A 21,804-nucleotide genomic window follows, 5' to 3' on the forward strand; every position below is an offset into this window, starting at 1 on the left:
CCAAGGCAACATTTGACTGAATGTGGCATCAAAGAGCCCTTGTAAAGTTGACATCAATGGGAATTGTGGGAAATCTTTCCACGAGCTGGAATCATACCTGGCGCAAAGGAAGATGGTTGTGGTTGTGAGGACCAATCATCTCAGCCCCAGGACTTCGCTGCAGGAATTCCTCAGGGTAGTGTCCTAGACCCAAGCATCTTTAGCTACCTCTCAATACCCTTCTCTCCATCATAAGGTCAGAAATAGGGATATTCATGGATGATTGCACAGGGTTCAGTTATATTCGCAACTCCTCAGATAATGAAGCAGTCTGTGCCTGCATGCAGCAAAGCCTGCACAACATTCAGAAAAGTGTCAAGTAACATCTATATCACACAAGTGCCAGGCAATGACTATCTCCAACAGGAGGGTTTAAACACCTCTACTTGTATTCAACAGCACATTACCATTGCAAAATCCCCAAACGTCAACATCCTGGGGGCCACCATTGACCACAAACTAAACTGGACCAACCACATAAATACTGTGGCTACAAGAGTAGGTCAGAGGCTGGGTATTCTGTAGTGACTGACTCACCTCCTGACTCCCAAAACCTTTCCCCATTCAACAAGGCACATGTCAGGGGTGTGATGGAATACTCTCCACTCGCCTGGATGAATGGAGCTGCAACAACGCTCATGACAAAGTAGCCCAATTGATTGGCACCCCATCCACCATCTTAGACATTCACTCCCTCCATCGTCAGCGTATCCTGGCTGCATTGAGTATCATCTACAAGATGCAGTGCAGCAACTCAACAAGGTTTCTTTGATAGCACGTCCTAAACCCATAACCTCTACCACTTGGAAGGACAAGGGCAGCAGGCACATGGGAACACCACCACCTGCAAGACACTCTCCAAGTTACACACCATCCTGACTTGGAAATATATTGCTGCTCCTTCATTATTGCTGGGTCAAAATCCTGGAACTCCCTCCCTAACAGCCCCATGGGACTCCATTCATCACATGGACTGCAGCAATTCAAGAAGACAGCTCACCATCACCTTCTTAAGGTCAATTAAGAATGGCCAATAAATGCTGTCCCTGCTAGTGAACCCCACATCCCATGAACAATGCATACAATGACCAAATGGCCTCTTTCTGTGCTGTGACTATTCTATGATTCCATGACTAGTTACGCTGCACAGTTTTGTTATTCATTTGTCTAGCCCAATTTATTCTTTAGAGTGTAACCTAACCACTAAAACAACTGGAAGTTATTGAGTTGGCAGGCCAATGTCTTAATGCAGTTAATTACTGTAGGACCCTCTTATGTGATGGAATTAGCAAGATTATGGAAAAGGCAAAATAAGCAATTATCTGCTGAAATCTACATCTGCTTATGCAGCAATGGTTGTGATACAAGAGCCCAGGGCCTCCCCAGGGCCTCTTGCAACCCATATGTCTGTCATCGCAATACAGCTACTGCTCCATGGGTCTGATTTTACATCTTGACAGTTCTGGGATGTAGTCAAGGCTAATGTACGAGAATGAAAGAGCACAAAGAAAAGCAAAGAAATAGTATTTTTTTTTAATGAAAACATTCTTTCCCTTTTTCTTACCATATTAGCTCAATGGATCCTTAGTGGGTTAATGAGTTTATACAATTAATAATTCAGCCATGCTGATTAGAAAAGTCCCAGCATGATGCTTTGTTGATACTGTGTTAGTTGTGGTGGGGGACCTACAATAGATCTTGGTGCTCCTGACATAGAGAGGGGAAAATTAAACAGGCTGGCTTTTCTTGATCACTTTCCACAAAGCCTTGATGGCCCTGCCATTGTTGTCTTGGAACAGGGTTGAATTGGCTGTGGTGTAATGGTCAAATTCCCTACTGACCCTCAATGTCAAAGCTCAGACTGCAAGAATGGCCACACGGATGAAGTATCCAAGGGTGTTCATAGTGTCCATGGAACTAAACCCTCGCAGAGTCAATACTTTCTAGGGAGGAGATGGAGGGGAGGAAATTGTTCAGAAGAAAACAGAATAAGCTCATGGTGTTGCTTCATGAGAATGTGGATCTCGAGCAATCACCGTTGAGTATTATAGAAGCTAACAAAAGTTAATGAGTTGCAGTAAAAAAAATCAAGATGCTGGAAACCTAAACTGAAAACAGAAATTCTGGAAACACTCAGTATATTAGGCAGCATCTTTGGAAGGAGTATTGACGAAAGGTCATCGACCTGAAATGTTAACTCTGTTTCGCACTCCACAGATACTGCCTGACCTGCTGAGTATTTCCAGCATTTTCTGTTTTTCCCCCGTTTGATAATTGACTTTTGATATTTCTTCCAGAGAAGGTAATACCTTTAAGAATAAGGATTTTTCTTTTTTTTTATTGTATCGAAGAAATCAATTGTGGCTGCAGCCTGAAGCCAATATCAGTTTTAACAACCAAACTGATTTATAGATATAATTATTCAAAACCTCAGTGGAGTTATTGCACAAGCAGTTAGATTCAAGCAAAATTGGCAATTTTCTTGTCATCCATTCCTTTCTCTGTAGCAGAATTTATTTTCGATCAACAACTTTGGCGGAGAAAAAAAACCTTCAAATTACAGAAGATTTTAGTTTCCATCAGAAAAGGAGAAAGCTTTCTGTCCTGAGTGTACGCAGAGGTGTTTACTCTTGTCACTATGGTGACAGAGACACACTTTTCTGTTACAGGAGATAGCACAAAACAACTATAATTTCAAGGATAGATAAAGAATGCTTGCAGACCATTTCTATCAAAAAACACATACCTCCTGGTGTGACTTGTCATTGTCTGTTACTGGACTGCCTATTGCTTTTCTAACTCACTTGTGAGGATGGCAGACATAGATTTTCTGACAAAATACAAATATGAATGCTTTTGCTTGAAGAATTTGCTCCACTTTATGCATCCATCAAACCAGAAAGGTTACCAACCAAATTGAATAGAGTGTTCATCAGAATTGGACAAATTTGAGGTAAAGCGCCTCTCTTTTCAATTAGGCAGTCTATAGCCTCCGGCCTTAACACAGCCAACTGTGTAACATCCCCGACAACCAATTTTATCTGCAGCACCTGTGGAAGAGTCTGTCACTCTAGAATTGGCCTTTATAGCCACTCCAGGCGCTGTTCCACAAACCACTGACCACCTCCAGGCGCTTACCCATTGTCTCTCGAGACAAGGAGGCCAAAGAAGAAAAAGAAGCCTCCAGCCTCAACACTGAGTTCAACAATTTCAGATCGTCATCACCGTTCCCATTTTCTCAAACAGCAGGTGCTGTCGCCATTTTCATTCCCTCTAGACCCATCTTTTGTTTCTTTATTAACCCATTACCATGCCCCTTTTGCTTTGTACTATCAGCCTTATTATCATTTAATCACTCCTGCCCTCCATCATATAAGACATTCCATTTCTTTCTTCACCTTCATCCTTTTTCCCTAACTATGTGCATGCTTACAAACTGTTATATCTCTAACTTCCTCCAGTTCAGATGAAAGATCTTCAAAACCCTGGCTGACCACATCTAGAGTACTGTGAGCACTTCTGGGCACTACACCTTAGGAAGGATTTATTGGCCTTGGAGGGAGTGCAGCATGGATTTACCAAAATGATACCACGACACCAAGGGTTAAATTACAAAGGGATGTTACACAAGCCAAATCTGTTTTCCCTAGCATTTAGAAGGGTAAGTGGTGTTTTGGTATTAAGGGGAACAGATAGGTAGATTGATAGAAACTATTTTCACTGGTTCGGACTAGGGGGCATAGTCTAAAAATTAAACCTTTCAGGTGTGGAGTTAAGAAACACTTCTACACATAAAGGGTGGTAGGAAGTTGGAACTCTCATCCACAAACTGCAATTGATGCCAGATCACTTGCTAATTTTAATTCTGAGATTGTTAGATTTTTGTTATCGAAAAGTATTAAGGAATATTGGGCAAAGGTGGGTATATGGAGTTAGGTTACATATCAGCCATGATCTCAGTGAATGGCAGAACAGGGTCAAGGGAATAAATGGTCTATTCCTGTTCCTATGTTCCTTTGTCATTGACCTGAAACATTAACTCTGCTTCTCTCTCCACAGATGCTGCCTGACCTACCGAGCATTGCCAGCAATTTTTGTTTTTAATTCAGATTGCCATCATCTGCACTATTTTGCTTTTGTGTAGATTGTAATAGTTCTACTTATGCAAAGCTGATAATGTGTCAGCCATGGCTCATTTGGTAGCACTCTTACATCTGAGTCACAAGGCTCTGTGTTTAAATCCTACTCCACATCTTGAGCACAAAAATCAAGGCCGACACTCCAGTGCAGTACCGAGGGAGCGCTGCACTGTTGGAGGTGCGTCTTTCGGATGAGATGTTAAACCGAGGCCCCAACTGCCTGCTTGCATGGATGTAAAAGACCTCATGGCACTCTTTCAAAGAAGAGCAGTGGTGTTATCCCTGGTATCCTGGCCAATAGGGGGGATATGCGTGGAAAGTTCTTTACGCAGAGGGTGGTGGGTGCCTGGAACGCGTTGCCAGTGGAGGTGGTAGATGCGGGCACGATGGCGTCTTTTAAGATGTATCTAGACAGATACATGAATGGGCAGGAAAAAAAGAGATACAGACCCTTAGAAAATAGGCGACATGTTTAGATAGAGGATCTGGATCGGCGCAGGCTTGGAGGGCCGAAGGGCCTGTTCCTGTGCTGTAATTTTCTTTGTTCTTTGTTCTTAATATTTACCCCTCAATCAACATCACAAAAACAGAATATCTGGTCATTATCACATTGCTGCTTATGGGAGTTTGCTGTGTGCAAATGTTTTCTACATTACCATAGTTACTACACTTCAAAAGTACTTAATTGGCTGTAAAGATGTCTGGTAGTTGTGACAAGCACTATATAAATGCAAATCTTACTTTCTTATTGAATAGATTACCTTTAAATTAGAATTTTACTGCACAATTTCATTTAATTAGACCTGGCAACAAAAGCACTGTTCTCCAGCCTTTGTTACTCTCTGCAAAGTAGTATCTTTGAAGAATAATAAATAATAAGATGCAATCCCCCTCCATTTCCCCCGCCCTGACCTGCTAACACATCCCTTGATAGGGTATAACTGGATCTGATAATATATCCCTTGATATTTAACACTGAGCATGATGCCCATTATTACTTACCACAATAAGTAGAATCACTGATATGGTGTAGTATAATGAATCCCTGAACACAGACCACTGTGTCAGATATACAATCTGAAAAAGACAAATATGAGGTTACCAAAAAACAAGCTGGGATTTCTCATGAGAACTTTTCACATTTTGTTCCTATGGTTATCTCATTCGCATTCAATGCCTCCAGCACTTTCAATCATCATACCAATGTAGGGGCGGAATCTTAACAAATAAAAGGAATAGGCCATTCGGCCCCTCGAGCCTGCTCCACCATTCAATAAGATCATGGCGGATCTGATTGTGGCCTTAACTCCACTTTCCTGCCTGTCGCCCATAACCCTTGAGTACCTTGTCAATCAAAAATCTGCCTAACTCAGCCTTGAATATATACGTTGACTCAGCTTCCACTGCTCGCTGGAGAAGAGAATCCCAAACACTAACAACCCTCTGAGAAAAGAAATTCCTCCTCATCTCCATCTTAAATGGGAGCCCCCTTAATTTGAAACTGTGCCCTCCAGTTCTAGATTCCCCCATGAGGGGAAACATCCTCTCAGCATCTACCCTGTCAAGCCCCCTAAGAATCTGCTTCAAGAAGATCACCTCTCAATCTTCTAAATTCCAGAGTATAGGTCCAACCCGCTCACCTTTCCTCATACAACAAACCCCACATCCCAGGAATCAGCCAAGTGACCCTTCTCTGAACTGCTTCCAATGCACGTATAGCCCTCCTTAAATAAGGAAACCAAAACTGGACACAGTACTCTAGGTGTGGTCTCTCCAGCGCCCTGTACAGTTGTAGCAAGACTTCCTACTTTTATACTCCATCCCCTTTGCAATAAAGGCCAACATTCCATTAGCCTTCCTAATCATTTGCTATACCAGCATGCTGACTTTTTGTGATTAATACACGAGAACATCCAGATCCCTCTGTACCACAGCATTCTGCAGTCTCTCTCCATTTAAATAATATTCTGCTTTTCTATTCTTCCTGCCAAAGTCGACAACTTTACATTTTCCCACATTTTACTCCATCTGCCAAAATTTGCCCACTCACGTAACCTATCTATATCCCTTTGCAGACGCTGTATCCTCCTCACAACTTGCTTTCCTACCGATCGTCGTATTGTCAGCTATGAGGACAGATCAGAAGTAAACTAGAAGGGTCACTGACCCGAAACGTTAACTCTGCTTCTCTTTTCACAGATGCTGCCAGACCTACTGAGTGGTTCCAGCATTTCTTGTTTTTATTTCAAAAGTAAACTAGTTTGGCAGGGGGATGGGAACCGGAGACACGGATCAATGGATGGGGTAGCTGTTGAACAGGCAGATACAGAGTGCAGAGAGTCTGTGAGGAAGGTTAGACAGTTGACAGGGCAAAGTTGCAGCCAGTATGATGGGTTGAAGTGTGTCTATTTTAACGCAAGAAGTGTCAGGAATAAGGGTGATGAACTTAGAGCATGGATCAGTACTTGGAGCTACGATGTTGTGGCCATTACGGAGACGTGGATATCACAGGGGCAAGAATGGATGTTGGATGTTCCGGGGTTTAGATGTTTCAAAAGGAATAGGGAGGGAGGTAAAAGAGGTGGGGGAGTGGCATTGTTAATCAGGGATAGTATCACAGCTGCAGAAAGGGAGGTCGTTGAGGAGGGTTTGTCTACTGAGTCATTATGGGTGGAAGTCAGAAACAGGAAAGGAGCAGTCACTTTGTTGGGAGTTTTCTATAGACCCCCCAATAGCAACAGAGACATGGAGGAACAGATTGGGAGGCAGATTTTGGAAAGGTGCAGAAGTAACAGGGTTGTTGTCATGGGTGACTTCAACTTCCCTAATATTGATTGGAACCTCCTTAGTGCAAATAGTTTGGATGGAGCAGTTTTTGTCAGGTGTGTCCAGGAAGGTTTCCTGACTCAATATGTAGATAGGCCGACTAGAGGAGAGAATATGTTGGGCTTGGTGCTTGGCAACGAACCAGGCCAGGTGGCAGATCTCTCGGTGGGAGAGCATTTCGGTGATAGTGATCACAACTCCCTGACCTTTACTATAGTCATGGAGAGGGACAGGAGCAGACGGGATGGGAAAATATTTAATTGGGGGAGGGGGAATTACAATGCTATTAGGCAGGAACTGGGGAGCATAAATTGGGAACAGATGTTCTCAGGGAAATGCACGACAGAAATGTGGAGGTTATTCAGGGAGCACTTGCTGCGACTGCTGGATAGGTTTGTCCCGATGAGGCAGGGAAGGGATGGTAGGGTGAAGGAACCTTGGTTGACAAGAGATGTGGAACAGCTAGTCAAGAGGAAGAAGGAAGCCTACTTAAGGTTGAGGAAGCAAGGATCAGGCAGGGCTCTAGAGGGTTACAAGGTAGCCAGGAAGGAACTGAAGAATGGACTTAGGAGAGCTAGAAGGGGACATGAAAAAGTCTTGGCGGGTAGGATTAAGGAAAATCCCAAGGCGTTCTACACTTATGTGAGGAACAAAAGGATGGCCAGAGTGAGGATAGGGCCGATCAGGGATAGTGGAGGGAACTTGTGCCTGGAGTCAGAGGAGGTAGGGGAGGTCCTAAATGAATACTTTGCTTCAGTATTCACTAGTGAGAGGGACCTGGTCATTTGTGAGGACAGCGTGGAACAGGCTGATATGCTCGAACAGGTTGAGGTTAAGAGGGAGGATGTGCTGGAAATTTTGAATGATATGAGGACAGATAAGTCTCCGGGGCCAGACGGGATATACCCAAGGATATTACGGGAAGCGAGGGAAGAGATTGCTGCGCCTTTGGCGATGATCTTTGCGTCTTCACTGTCCACTGGAGTAGTACCGGATGATTGGAGGGTGACAAATGTTGTTCCCTTGTTCAAGAAAGGGAATAGGGATAACTCTGGGAATTATAGACCAGTCAGTTTTACGTCGGTAGTGGGCAAATTATTGGAGAGGATTCTGAGAGACAGGATTTATGATTATTTGGAAAAGCATGGTTTGATTAGAGACAGTCAGCATGGCTTTGTGAGAGGCAGGTCATGCCTCACAAGCCTTACTGAATTCTTTGAAGATGTGACAAAACACATTGATGAAGGAAGAGCAGTGGATGTGGTGTATATGGATTTTAGCAAGGCGTTTGATAAGGTTCCCCATGGTAGGCTCATTCAGAAAGTAATGGAGGCATGGGATTCAGGGAAGGTTGGCTGTCTGGATACAAAATTGGCTGGCCCATGGAAGTCAGAGGGTGGTAGTAGATGGAAAGTATTCAGCATGGAGCTCGGTGACCAGTGGTGTTCCACAAGGATCTGTTCTGGGACCTCTGCTCTTTGTGATTTTTATAAATGACTTGGATAAGGAAGTGGAAGGCTGGGTTAGCAAGTTTGCCAATGACACGAAGGTTGCTGGAGTTGTGGATAGTGTGGAAGGCTGTTGTAGGTTGCAACGGGACATTGACAGGATGCAGAGCTGGGCTGAGAAGTGGCAGATGAAGTTCAACCTGGAAAAGTGTGAAGTGATTCATTTTGGAAGGTCAAATTTGAATGCAGAATACAGGCTTAAAGACAGGATTCTTGGTAGTGTGGAGGAACAGAGGGATCTTGGGGTCCATGTCCATAGATCGCTCAAAGTTGCCACCCAAGTTGATAGGGTTGTTAAGAAGGCGTATGGTGTGTTGGCTTTCATTAACAGGGGGATTGAGTTTAAGAGCCGCGAGGTTATGTTGCAGCTCTATAAAGCCCTGGTTAGACCACACTTGGAATACTGTGTTCAGTTCTGGTCGCCTCATTATAGGACGGATGTGGAAGCTTTAGAGAGGGTGCAGAGGAGATTTACCAGGATGCTGCCTGGACTGGAGGGCATGTCCTACGAAGAAAGATTGAGGGAGCTAGGGCTTTTCTCATTGGAGCGAAGAAGGATGAGAGGTGACTTGATAGAGGGGTACAAGATGATGAGAGGCATAGATAGAGTGGATAGTCAGAGACTTTTTCCCAGGGTGGAAAGGGCTATCACCAGGGGGCATAATTTTAAGGTGATTGGAGGAAGGTTTCGGGGAGATGTCAGAGGTAGGTTCTTTACACAGAGAGTGGTGGGTGCGTGGAATGCGCTGCCAGCGGTGGTAGTAGAAGCAGATACATTAGGGGCATTTAAGCGACTCTTGGATAGGTACATGGATGATAGTAGAATGAAGGATAGGTAGTTAGTTTGATCTTAGAGTAGGTTAAAGGTTCGGCACAACATCGTGGGCCAAAGGGCCTGTACTGTGCTGTACTGTTCTATGTTCTATGTAAGCTAATCAACTAACAAACTAACTGCGGAGCTGTGGAGCCAATTTACAAAAAATAACAAGCAGAAGCTAACAGGACAGCTGCAGATAGCTTAATAGTAGCCTATTGTTTACGTTGCAAACGCGACATGAAGTCCTGTGACATTGATCACAAGTTGTGGGAGTCAGTTGCCAGCGTTCGCCAGAGCTGGCGGGCAGTCATAAAGGTGGGGCTAAAGTGTGGCGAGTCGAAGAGACTTAGCAGTTGGCAGGAAAAAAGACAAAAGCGCAAGGAGAGAGCCAACTGTGTAACAGCCCTGACAAACAAATTTTTCTGCAGCACCTGTGGAAGAGCCTGTCACTCTAGAATTGGCCTTTATAGCCACTCCAGGCGCTGCTCCACACACCACTGACCACCTCCAGGCGCTTACCCATTGTCTCTCGAGATAAGGAGGCCAAAGAAGATTGTTTAATAATCAGCCTAACGGTTCAAGGAGGGGGGATGTGAAACTACTGAAATAAAATGCAAAAATAAAATGCTGGGACGAATGAACCAATCAAGCACTGATAACAGAAGTCTGCAAACCACTCAGAAACAAGGGGGGTTGTTATTAGTTTTGTTTGAATAACTATAAGAAAGGCTTGCTGTTGTGAGCACATGTTCTTTTGTTTTGTTCTTTTGCATGTTCTTTTGTTTTGCTTTTTGTTCTTTTTGTATCCTTGTAATGTAACAATCACGTACTGCAATAAAGTTTCTAAAAGTTATGGTCGGACTTCGTCTCTCTTTGTAACTGATGGGATCCAACATCAGCAAATACAGTCTGTCCCTTCTTCCAAATCATTAATATAGATCTTAAATCGTTGAGGCCCCAGCACGGACCCCTTTGGCCCCCCACTAATTACAGTTTGCCATCCTGAGAATGACCCATTCATCCCAACTCTCTGGGCTAAATTTTACCACCTCACCGCCAATCTCAGTGTGGAGCTTCAAAGATGGCAGGGCACACATGCAGGATTTACTCCGCGGAGCTGCCGCAATATTAAACGCGGCGGCTCATTAACTTGGCCTGGGTGGACCACCGCCCCTCCGATGACGTGCAGGGGGCAGGCGCTCCATGCCCAGCAACAGCATCCGGCACCATTGCGCATGCACCTGTGCCATTTTTAAAGGGCTTCAAGCCCGTCTATTGAATTTGAATTTTTAAAGTTGTAGGCACGATATACTTAAAATGAAAAATTTAATAAAAGTTTCAAGCCCCGCTCCCACCCTGCCAATGACTAAACAATTCATTCCTTGCCCTCACCCCCTCAAAATACTTACTTTGTTTACCTGACCTTCTGCTCGCAAAGTTCACAAACTTTTAACTTTACCCTTTCCCACTACCCCCTCCACCAATCACATTAGTTTGAGCCCGCTAACCACCCCCCCACCCTGAAAACTTATCTCCTCCCCCCTCCTCACCAGTGTTCCATCATACTTCACTGGTCGGAGATCGGTTGGTGCGGGACTGCCTGCACTGATGGTAATATTGGAGCGGGACGGCCGGTGCGACGAGATAAGTAATTATTCATTCATTAGCATGCATTAAAATATTTAGATTTTGGCCCCGTTGCCGAGCGGTGGGGGAAGCCGCCATGAGGCCTTCCTGGTGTTGAGGCTGTGGCAGGCCTCTCCCGGAGACATTTTCCGGCCCTCCCCAACATCAGGGGGCCGGTAAAATTCAGCTTTCTGTTTCCTGTTAGTTATCCGGTCCTCTATTCATGTTAATATATTACCCCCAACACCAGGAGATCTTATCTTGTGCAGTAACGTTTTATGTGGCACCTTACTGAATGCCTTTTGGAAATCCAAATACACTACCTTCCTTCCTTCAATCATAAGGTCAGAAGTGGGGATGTTCGCTGATGATTGCACAATGTTCAGCACCATTCCCGACTCCTCAGATACTGAAGCAGTCTGTGTAGAAATGCAGCAAGACCTGGACAATATCCAGGCTTGAGCTGATAAGTGGCAAGTAACATTCGCGCAACACAAGTGCCAGGCAATGACCATCTCCAACAAGAGAGAATCTAACCATCTCCTCTTGACATTCAATGGCATTACTATCGCTGAATCCCCCACTATCAACATCCTAGGGACTACCATTGATCAAAAACTGAACTGGAGTAGCCATATAAATACCGTGGCTACAAGAGCAGGTCAGAGGCTAGGAATCCTGACTCCCCAAAGCCTGTCTACCATCTACAAGGCACAAGTCAGGAGTGTGATGGAATACTCTCCACTTGCCTGGATGGGTGCAGTTCCAACAACACTCAAGAAGCTCTACACCATCCAGGACAAAGCAGCCCGCTTGATTTGCACCCCATCTACAAACATTCACTCCCTCCACCACCGACGCACAGTGGCAGCAGTGTGCACCATCTACAAGATGCACTGTAGCAATACACCAAGGTTCCTTAGACAGCACCTTCCAAACCCGCGACCTCTACCAACTAGAAGGACAAGGGTAGCAAATGCTTGGGAACACCACCACCTGCAAGTTCCCCTCCAAGTTACACACCATCCTGACTTGGAACTATATCACCGTTCCTTCATTGTCGCTGGGTTAAAATCATGGAACTCCTTTCCTAACAGCACTGTGGGTGTACCTACCCCAAATGGACTGCAGCAGTTCAAGAAGGCAGCTCACCACCACCTTCTCAAGGGCAATTAGGGATGGGCAATAAATGCTGGCCTGGCCAGCGACACCCACATCCCATGAATGAACAAAAAAAACCATCCACTGGTTTCCCTTTATCCATCGTGCTTGATACATCCTCAAAGAATTCGAATAAATTTGTCACAAAACCATGTTGACTCTGCCTGATTGTGTTGCGATTTTCTAGATGACCCGCTACTACGTCTTTAATAAGCACTTCAAAAATAATTGCTGGTCGAGACCATTTCCGGGACCCAACCTTGCACTTGCTGTCAGCGTGTTTGCTGTTGCGATCTTGTGGGAGGTAGCCTCTTAATTGGCCGCCGCCGCGTCTGCTGTACAATTAAGGATGGTGGGTATGTTCCTGAGGCTGCAGGCCCAATCAGAGGCCCCGCAGCCTTGGAAACATGGCAGAGTTAGGCACCCGTCGCTGTAGGAAGGGGACCACAAGGCCACCTTCATCTTGAAGCGTTCTCTGAAGAGGTTTCAATTTTGCACAAATGCACTGTGGCCACAGCTGACAGGCTGCCGTGTGGAGGATGGCCTGCAGCTGCAGCTGTGGCTCGCTGATCCCCGCAGCTCTGTTAGAACCATAGAACCATAGAAAAAGTACAGCACAGAAGGAGTACATTCAGCCCATCATGTCTGCACCGGTCGAATAAACTATTCGCCCAAACGAATCCCACCTTCCAGCACCTGGTCCATAGCCCTGCAGGTTACAGCACTTCAGGTACATGTCCAGGTACATTTTAAAAGAATTGAGGGTCTCTGCCTCCACCACCATTCCTGGCAGCGAATTCCAGGCACTCACGACCCTCTGGGTGAAAAAGTTTCCCCTCGTGTCCCCTCTAATCCTTCTACCATTCACCTTAAATCTGTGCCCCCTGGTAACTGAATTCCCCTTCAGGGGAAACAGGTCTCCTTCCTGTTCACTCTATCTCGGCCCCTCATAATTTTGTACACCTCAACTAAGTCACCCCTCAGCCTCCTCTGTTCTAAGGAAAACAACCTAAGCCAATCCAATCTTTCCTCATAGTTGCAACTTTCAAGCCCTGGCAACATTCTTGTAAATCTCCTCTGTACTCTCTCCACAGCAATTATGTCCTTTCTGTGATGTGGTGACCAGAACTGCACGTAATACTCCAGCTGTGGCCTAACCAGTGTTTTATACAGTTCCAGCATCACATCCCTGCTCTTGTATTCTATACCTCAGTCAATAAAGGAAAGCAATCCATATTCCTTCTTCACCACTCTATCCACCTGTCCTGCCACCTTCAGGGACTTGTGGACATGCACTCCAAGGTCTCTCACTTCTTCTACGCCTCTCAATATCTTCCCGTTTATTGTATTTTCTCTCGCTTTATTTGCCCTCCCCTCACACTTCTCTGGATTGAATTCCATTTGCCACTTTTTTGCCCACTCAACCAAAACATTGATATCATTCTGGAGTCCACAGCTTTCCTCCTCACTTAACTACATGGCCAATTTTTGTGTCATCAGCAAATTTCCCAATTATGCCTCCCACATTTAAGTCCAAATCATTAATATATACCACAAACAGCAAGGGATCCAACACTGAGCCCTGTGGAACACTATTGGAAACTGCTTCCCATTCACAAAAACTGCCACCCTTTGTTTCCTGTCACTGAGCCAATTCTGGATCCAACCTGTCACCTTCCCTTATATCCCATGGGCTTTCATTTTACTCACCAGACTACCATGCGGGACTTTGTCAAATGCCTTACTAAAATCTATGTAAACTACATCCACTGCACTACCCTCATCAATCCTCCCTGTCACTGCCTCAAAAAACTCAATCAAGTGAGTAAGACCTGACATTCCCCCAACAAATCCATGCTGACTGTCCTTGATTAATCCATGACTTTCTAAGTAACAGTTTATCCTGTCCCTCAGAATAGATTCTAACAATTTACCCACCACCGAGGTCAGACTGACTGGCCTATAATTACCTGGTTTATCCCTCGCACCCTTTTTAAACAATGGTGCTACAGACCTCCAATCATCTGGTACCTCGCCTGTATCTAGTGAGGATTTGAAGATGATCCTCGGTGCATCCATTATTTTCTCCCTGGCTTCCTTTAACAACCTGGGATGCAATCCATCCAGTCCTGGCAATCTATCCACTTTCAGGGATGTCAGACCCTCGAGCACTTCCCCCCTCATTATGCTTAGCTTATTTAATATTTCACACTCCTCTTTAACTACAATGTCTGCATCAACCCTCTCCTTTGTGAAGCCAGAGACAAAAAACTCATTTAGGACCCTGCCCACATCTTCTGCATCCACATCTGTTCCCCTATACATCTCTGATAGGTTCTACCCTTTCCATTGTTATCCTCTTACTCTTAATGTACTGATAAAGCATCTTCTGGTTTTCCTTGATTTTACCTGCCAATAATTTTTCATGTCCTCTCTTTGCTTTTCTAATATCCTTTTTTATTTCACCCCTGCACTTCCTATACTTCTCTAGGCATTATAAGCATTAAGATATTTGTGATCATCATAAGCTTTTTATTTGCTTTAACTTACCCTGTAAGCTTCTAGATAACCAGGGGGCTCTACATTTGGCAGTACCACCCTTTATCTTTGTGGGGACATGCCTACACTGTGCCTGTAGTATCTTGTTCCTGAATGCCTCCCACTGGTTTGCCACTGATTTTCATTCACCAGGTCACTTCTCAGTTTTGTAAAATTTGCCTTCCCCAAATTTAGAACCTTTGCTACTGTTTTATCTTTGTCCTTTTCCATGATTATGCTAAAACTAACTGTATAATGGTCACCCACTGTTACTTCATCCACTTGCCCAGCTTCATTACCAAAAACTAAATCTAGAATTGCGCCCCTTCTCGTTGGGCTTATTATGTACTGGCTACGAAAGTTCTCTTGAATGCTGTTCAAGAATTTTGTCCCCTGTGTGCCCTTCACACTGTTTGTATCCCAGTTGATATTAGGGTAGTTGAAATCCCCAACTATTATTGCCCTAAAGTTTTTGCACTCAGAAATCTGCCTACATATTTGTTCTTCAATCTCCCTCTCACTATTTGGGGGTCTACAGTACACTCCCAGTAATGTGGCTGCCCCCTTTTTATTTCTGAGCTCCACCCATATAGCCTCATTTGATGATTCATTTAGCATATCATCCCTCCTCAAAGCTGTTATTGATTCCTTAGCTAATAATGCTACACCCCCTCCTTATTTATCTCCCTCTCTATCACGCCTGAAAACTTCATATCCAGGGATGTTGAGCTGCCATTCTTGCCCCTCTTTAAGCCAAGTTTCTGTTATAGCAACGATATCATGTTGCCATGTGTCTATTGGTGCCCTCAACATTGTGGGGGTGGGAATTGAAAGAGCCCTTGTAGGCCCCCCAGCCAGGATCTGGCAAGTCACCTCAAGGCACCTGCCTGGCTTTGGCCTCAGCAGGGGCCCCTCCACTGCCAGGAAGACCCCGCGGCATCCCCAATCTTCCCACAACTGGGCACTTAAATATGCAAAGTGGCCACCCACCACTGCCAATGGGGTATCCCTTGTCGCTCCCAGGTAAGATCAGCCAGAGCTGTGCACTCGTCGGCCCACCAACCTGATGCCCTCCCATTTGACCTTCCTCCCAATCCCACCATCAAAGCCACCTTGGCGGGACTGGGAAGATTCCATCCACAGTGAACCCTTGAGTAAGAGTGGATAATTCTTCATAATATGGTTACGCAAACATCAGAGAAAAATTGAGAATATTTCTGTGATTCTGTGGGGGCATAGTCCCATCCTGAGGGAAGTTACTCCATCCTCTATCCTCAAACCTTTCTTTTGCTTTGTCTTCAGAGATTAAAAAGATGTTTGAAGCTACTTTTTCTGATTGAATTAATATAGATCCACATGTTTACTGTTCTAAGTGGCCTATTTGAGAATACTCTTAATTGGTTGTATTCATTTCTATATATTACTTTATCTTTTATATTGCTTTATTTATGTTTTTTACATAACAGTAAATAAAAGCCTGGAGCAAAAAAGGCCATTCAGTCCATCAAGTCCCTCCTTTCAATTTAATGTATTCTTTCCCACCCATTTGGGAGAAAAGTTCTGCATAAATATCCCCTAATCTCCAAAGGTGACCGAGCAAAATTCTAGAATATTTATCCACTACATCTCCACTATTCAACTCTTTTGTACAATTCTCCTCCCATGACAGCACAGGAGAGGTTTTATACCACGGAGTATTTATCAACTCACTGTGTACAGATGCCTCTAAATTCTAATCTCATTCTCAGGCACGTATTAGTCCAGCTCTTTTTGTAAGGAGTTAATCACCTCAGTCATTGCTGCTTTTTGTTTGAAGTAAATAAAGTTAGGCCAGTGAGTGACATTTTGATTATCCCATGATTTGCAATTGTCTTCATCCAGGCAAACACATATAATAAATTCCCACAAACAGCAAAAAAAAGAATCTATAAATGGTAATGCTGATTAAGGGGGAAATGTTGATTAGGACACTTGGGAAACTCCCTGTTCTTATTAAAATAGTGTCACAGGATCTTTTACATCCAGCTGAGCAGGCAAAACGGGCCTCAGTTTAGCATCACTTCCAAAAGACAACACCTCTGGTGATACAGTGCTTTCTAATGCTGCAGTCAAGTGCCGGCCCTGGAATGGGGCTTGAACCCACATTTTCTAACTCAAGGGAGAAAGTGCTACAGGTGCAAGCTGACCTGGAGCAAGGAGTCCCTTCCTGCTTCATGTTAGAATCAGGCTGGCCCAGGACACAAGTCAATTCTACAGTTGCAGCTTAAAGCTAATCTTAGCACCTGCCAGTATTCAAGCTGGATCTAATCAAATGTAACATGCTAATCATCAACGAAACACTGCCTTTATTGCAGAATCGCTGCTTATTACATGGCTCATTAAAATAGGGTTAAATAAGAATTTCCAATTGCAAAACCCTATGAGCTTTTAAATAATATATAAATAGATCAAGCAAAATTTTACTTAAAATGTCATCTTCACAACAAGTCAAGCAATTGCAAAGAGTGTAGTTAGAATGAGGAATTTTCTTCGAGAAGCCACTGTCCACAATATTTTTAAGGGAATTAAATTACATGTACAAAATAACAAGCTTTTGTTCAACAGCAGAGTTGTGAAGTGTAACACATTTTAAAAAAATTGTTAAGAAGTGTAACCATATTGGGGTATGGGCTTGTGTAAGATAGGGTTTTCTGCCTGCATGATATAATTGTGGTCTCTGTTGTTGTTATCTGCCCATGCCATTACTAGAGGGTATAGTTATATGTTACTCTTATTTTCATTGGTGATATTCAGGTATTCAAACACATCAATTACACAGACAAGATTAGCAAGTCTAAAAGGTGGGTTCATTTTTTGAAGATACTAACTTATATACAGTAATACTGGGAAGGCAGGTTTCTGTAGCTGGTTTCAATAGCTGCTTAGAGATCACATGGGTCTGTACATCACACATTCTGTCTGGTGATGGACAGTAATTTCAGATACGCCCCTGAAAGCAATACCACAACACTCCCGATTAATATAACACACCTATCTATATAAGTGGGTGTTACTATGTCTATCAGCTCCCAGCTGAGAATGGGATATTGGATAGAAATGCGATAATTCCTAGGTTCATAATGAGACAAGCTCCTTATATGTTCAGCATGGGGAAATAGATTGACATTGACACTGGCATAATGGATTGAAGAGTTAACACATCATGCAGTGATGTGATGTGTTTTCAGGCTATAATTCCTACCATTGGCTTGCAGTCCCTTGAGTATAGTAGATTGACAGATGTTCTAATTGAGTTGTTTAAAATTATAAAATGATCAATCCTCAGGAGAAATCCAGAACAAGAAGTCATAATCTTCTGGAACAGAAACAGGCTCAAGGGGTTAAATAGCCTACTCTGGTTCCTATTTTCCCATAAAATTAGAGCTAGGCCATTTAGGAGTGAAATTTGCAACCACTTCTTCACACAAAGGGTAGTGCAAAGTTCCGAAGAAGGGTCACTGACCCGAAACGTTAACTCTGCTTCTCTTTCCACAGATGCTGCCAGACCTGCTGAGTGAATCCAGCATTTCTTGTTTTAGTGCAAATCTAAAACTCTCTTCCCCAAACGGTTGTGGATGCTGGGTCGATTAAAGCTTTCAAGACAGAGACTGATAGATTTTCCTTAGGTAAGGGTATCAAGGGGTATGGAACAAAGGTGGAAAAATGGAGTTGAGATACAGATCTGTCATGATCTAGCTGATGGAACTAGCTCAAAGGACTGAATGGCCTATTCCTGTTCCTATGATCATATGATACAATTCCTAACCAAGCCATGCTATCAGTGGGAGGTGCAAACTAATGCTAAACTATTCCTCATAGGAAGCAAGGCAAAGATTACATACTGGGCTGCTCTTAGATCTGTTAGTGGCCAGGATCAGACAGGCTGTCTAAAAGGCTGAGAAGATGGCCATCAAAACATAACAGTGGCTCAAGGAAAAGGGCACAAACGAAATGAAAGGGGAGAACATAAAATCATTTACCCCTGCGATGAAGGTTGAAAATATTTCACGTCATTAAATTTAAAAAGCAACCAGCAGATATCAGCAGATCTTCCTCTTACAGAGAATGGAGTGTCGGGAGGAGTTGATGTTGAGATGCAACTGGCCTCTAGGGTGTAAATAACAGGATTTCTTATCTCTGGATGAGCTTGTTGTCAGGAATGTTGTATACATTAAATAGAACTTTGCAGATTGAAGTGGATGATTGAATGGACTGCTGTGGCTAGCAGTCTCTCAGATACAAACTTGGTCTGTTCAAAAATCAACTACATATGTACTTATTCCAACTGATGAAAAATGACCTTTATGTTGGTGAATTGTGTCTTGTTATTTAAATAAAAGCAAAATACTGCGGATGCTGGAAATCTGAAATAAAAACAAGAAATGCTGGAAATACTCAGCAGGTCTGACAGCATCTGTGGAAAGAGAAGCAGAGTTAACGTTTCAGGTCAGTGACCCTTCTTCAGAACTAGCAAATATTAGAAACGTAAAAGGTTATAAGCAAGTAAAGCGGGGGTGGAGCAAGAGATAACAAAGTAGAAGATGTAAATAGGACAAGGTCACAGAATAGCTGACCAGAAGGTCATGGAGCAAAGGCAAACAATATGTTAATGGTGTGTTGAAAGACAAAGCATTAGTACAGATAGGGTGTTAATGGACTGAAAATTGAACAGCCGCAAGTACAAACATGAAAAAAAAACAGTGGGTTAGCAAACTGAACAAACTAAGATGAAATAAATAAAATAAGCACAAAAAAATATATATTGCTATTTGTTTGTTTTCAGGAAGCCCCTCTTCCGGTATCACCTCCTGAACAGCACACTCTGCTAATCTTGTCCTCCTAGCTGGTCATCTCTCATGAAAAGACATTTGAAGATTTAAAAGCTAACTTTTTGCTGCTTCTCTTCAGTTCATTCTAAATTATGAGGTTGAGCTGGAAGAAGGAACTCTGTAATATCAAAGCTTGTGCTATGTACATCACACTTGAAACAACAAGATTGAAAAGGATAAGCATAGACAAAGCCCAGTAGTATTTAATTTTGAAACATGGTCTCAAATTAACTGGAGAAGTTAATTCAACAGGTAATTTATCCCTTGTGGATTTTGCCCATATAATCTGCTTGATTAATGTACCAATTTAGTATGACTAATATTGTTTATGCTTCACTTCTTTCCATATAGAGTAATTCTGAACAAATACTTCAACCTGTAAAAGCTTTAGTTTGCTTTTGACATTCTAAAGTGATGGCAAAACATATCCATGTCATCATAAGACTGCCTATTTCCACTTCCATAACATCACCTGTTTCTACCCTTGCCTCAGGTCTTCTGCTGAAACCCTCATCCATGCCTTTGTTCCCTCCAGATTTGGCTGTTCTAATACTCCTTGCCCGCTTCCCACTTCTACCCTCTTGCAGTCATCCAAAACTTTGCTTCCAGTAGCCTAACTCGCACCAAGTTGCATCATCCCTGTTCTCAGTGATCTACAATTGCTCCCAGTTAAGCACTGCCTCGATTTAAAAATTCCCATCCTTGCTTTTAAATACCTCCATGGCCTCGCCCCTCCATATATCTGTAATCTCCTCCAGTCCCACAACCTTCCAAGATATCTGCGCTCCTCATGTGCATCCCTGATTTTAATCATTCCACCATTGGTGGCCGAGCCTTCACTCACCTAGGCCTAAGCTCTGGAATTCTCACCCTAAACCTCTCTGCCTCTCTACCTCTTTCTCCTCCTTTTGACGCTACCTCTTTGACCAAACTTTTGGTCATCTGCCCTAATATCTTCTTATGTGGTTCAGTGTCATATTTTGTTTAATAATGCCTCTGTGAAGTACCTTGGAATGTTTTTTTACTTTAAAGACCTTATATAAGTACAAGTTGTTGTTCCAGTAGCATAGCACAAGACTATGTTTAATCCAGTAATAAGATTTTCACAGATGGGGCAATTGCCACAATTCATGTTGCACAATTCTGCAAGGATAGGTTAAACAAAGGGAAACAGTTTCCATAACATATGAGACAAAGCCTCATGAGGGGAATAACAGTAACACTACTGAAGGAGATACAGCAAACCTTCCTTGCCATAGTGGGCAGGCACTGAATTTTCGGGCAGGCACCACAGATGTGCCCTAGTGACAAGTATACCTGCCTGCCCCCATGGATATTAGGTACCCTTGCATAAGCCCTAACAACTCTGAGAGATTTAGCATTGGAGTGCACCGGCATACATGAACCCTGTAGGATTGTGGCCCATAGATTTTACGGAACGCCGTACTGAACAATAATGTCAAGTTTACAAGGTTTTTTGTTCCGTTATTTTTAAGAGAAGGATTTTTAATATGACTGACCTGCCCTCCAAATATTCCACAGACACCAATGATACACAGTATGTTAAATACTGCTGAACCAACAATGGTTCCAACTCCAACATCTCCATGGGTGATGAAGACACCTGCAAGAAACATAACAGGATGTGTTATATTGCATTTGCTTTACTGACTTTTATTACAAAAAAACTAAGAAAATAATAATTGCATCTCTTTTGAGGATCTGAGTGATTGTGACAATCTGCAAACTATTTGGGAATTAAAGTACTGTTCATAAAAATTATAATTTGACTTGTTTATATATGTTAATAAGTGAAAGAAAAGATAGCTTGCTGAAAAAAAGGATGGAATTAAAAATTAAGATTGGGGTTGATCTCATTCCAAAGGGATCCCATTCCAGAGGCACAATTCCCAATCACTTTCAGATTGCACTCACTTGGATTTGGGAAAAGTTATTCAGCATCACATATGGGAATAGTGGAAAGTCTAATAAGCTCAGGCTTACAATCGATGCATGAATATTAACTTACAAACACTTAGAGAATCATAGAATAGTTACAGCATAGAAGGAGGCCATTCAGCCTGTCATGTCTGTGCTGGCACTCTGCAAGAGCAACTCACCTAGTCCCACTCCCCCACCTTCTCGCCTGCAAATCTTTCTCTTCAGATCATAAGGCCATAAGGTCATAAGAACTAGGAGCAGGAGTAGGCAATTCAGCCCCTCGAGCCTGCTCCGCCATTCAATACGATCATGGCTGATCTCATCTCGGTCTCAACTTCACT

General features: G+C 43.2%; 1 protein-coding gene across 1 annotated transcript in view; it reads right to left on the reverse strand.

Moving 5' to 3' along the window:
• LOC137373449 (sodium/potassium/calcium exchanger 4-like) overlaps positions 1-21,804 on the reverse strand; it is a 338,168-nt gene that overhangs the window by 77,900 nt on the left and 238,464 nt on the right. The window contains exons 6-7 of the mRNA XM_068038272.1: positions 21,043-21,146; positions 5,181-5,255 (exon numbers count right to left, since the gene is read on the reverse strand). Coding sequence (XP_067894373.1) covers positions 5,181-5,255; positions 21,043-21,146 — 179 coding nt within the window. The remainder of the gene's footprint in view (positions 1-5,180; positions 5,256-21,042; positions 21,147-21,804) is intronic.

Source organism: Heterodontus francisci, chromosome 9, assembly GCF_036365525.1.
Source record: "Heterodontus francisci isolate sHetFra1 chromosome 9, sHetFra1.hap1, whole genome shotgun sequence".
In the NCBI taxonomy this organism is placed as follows: domain Eukaryota; kingdom Metazoa; phylum Chordata; class Chondrichthyes; order Heterodontiformes; family Heterodontidae; genus Heterodontus; species Heterodontus francisci.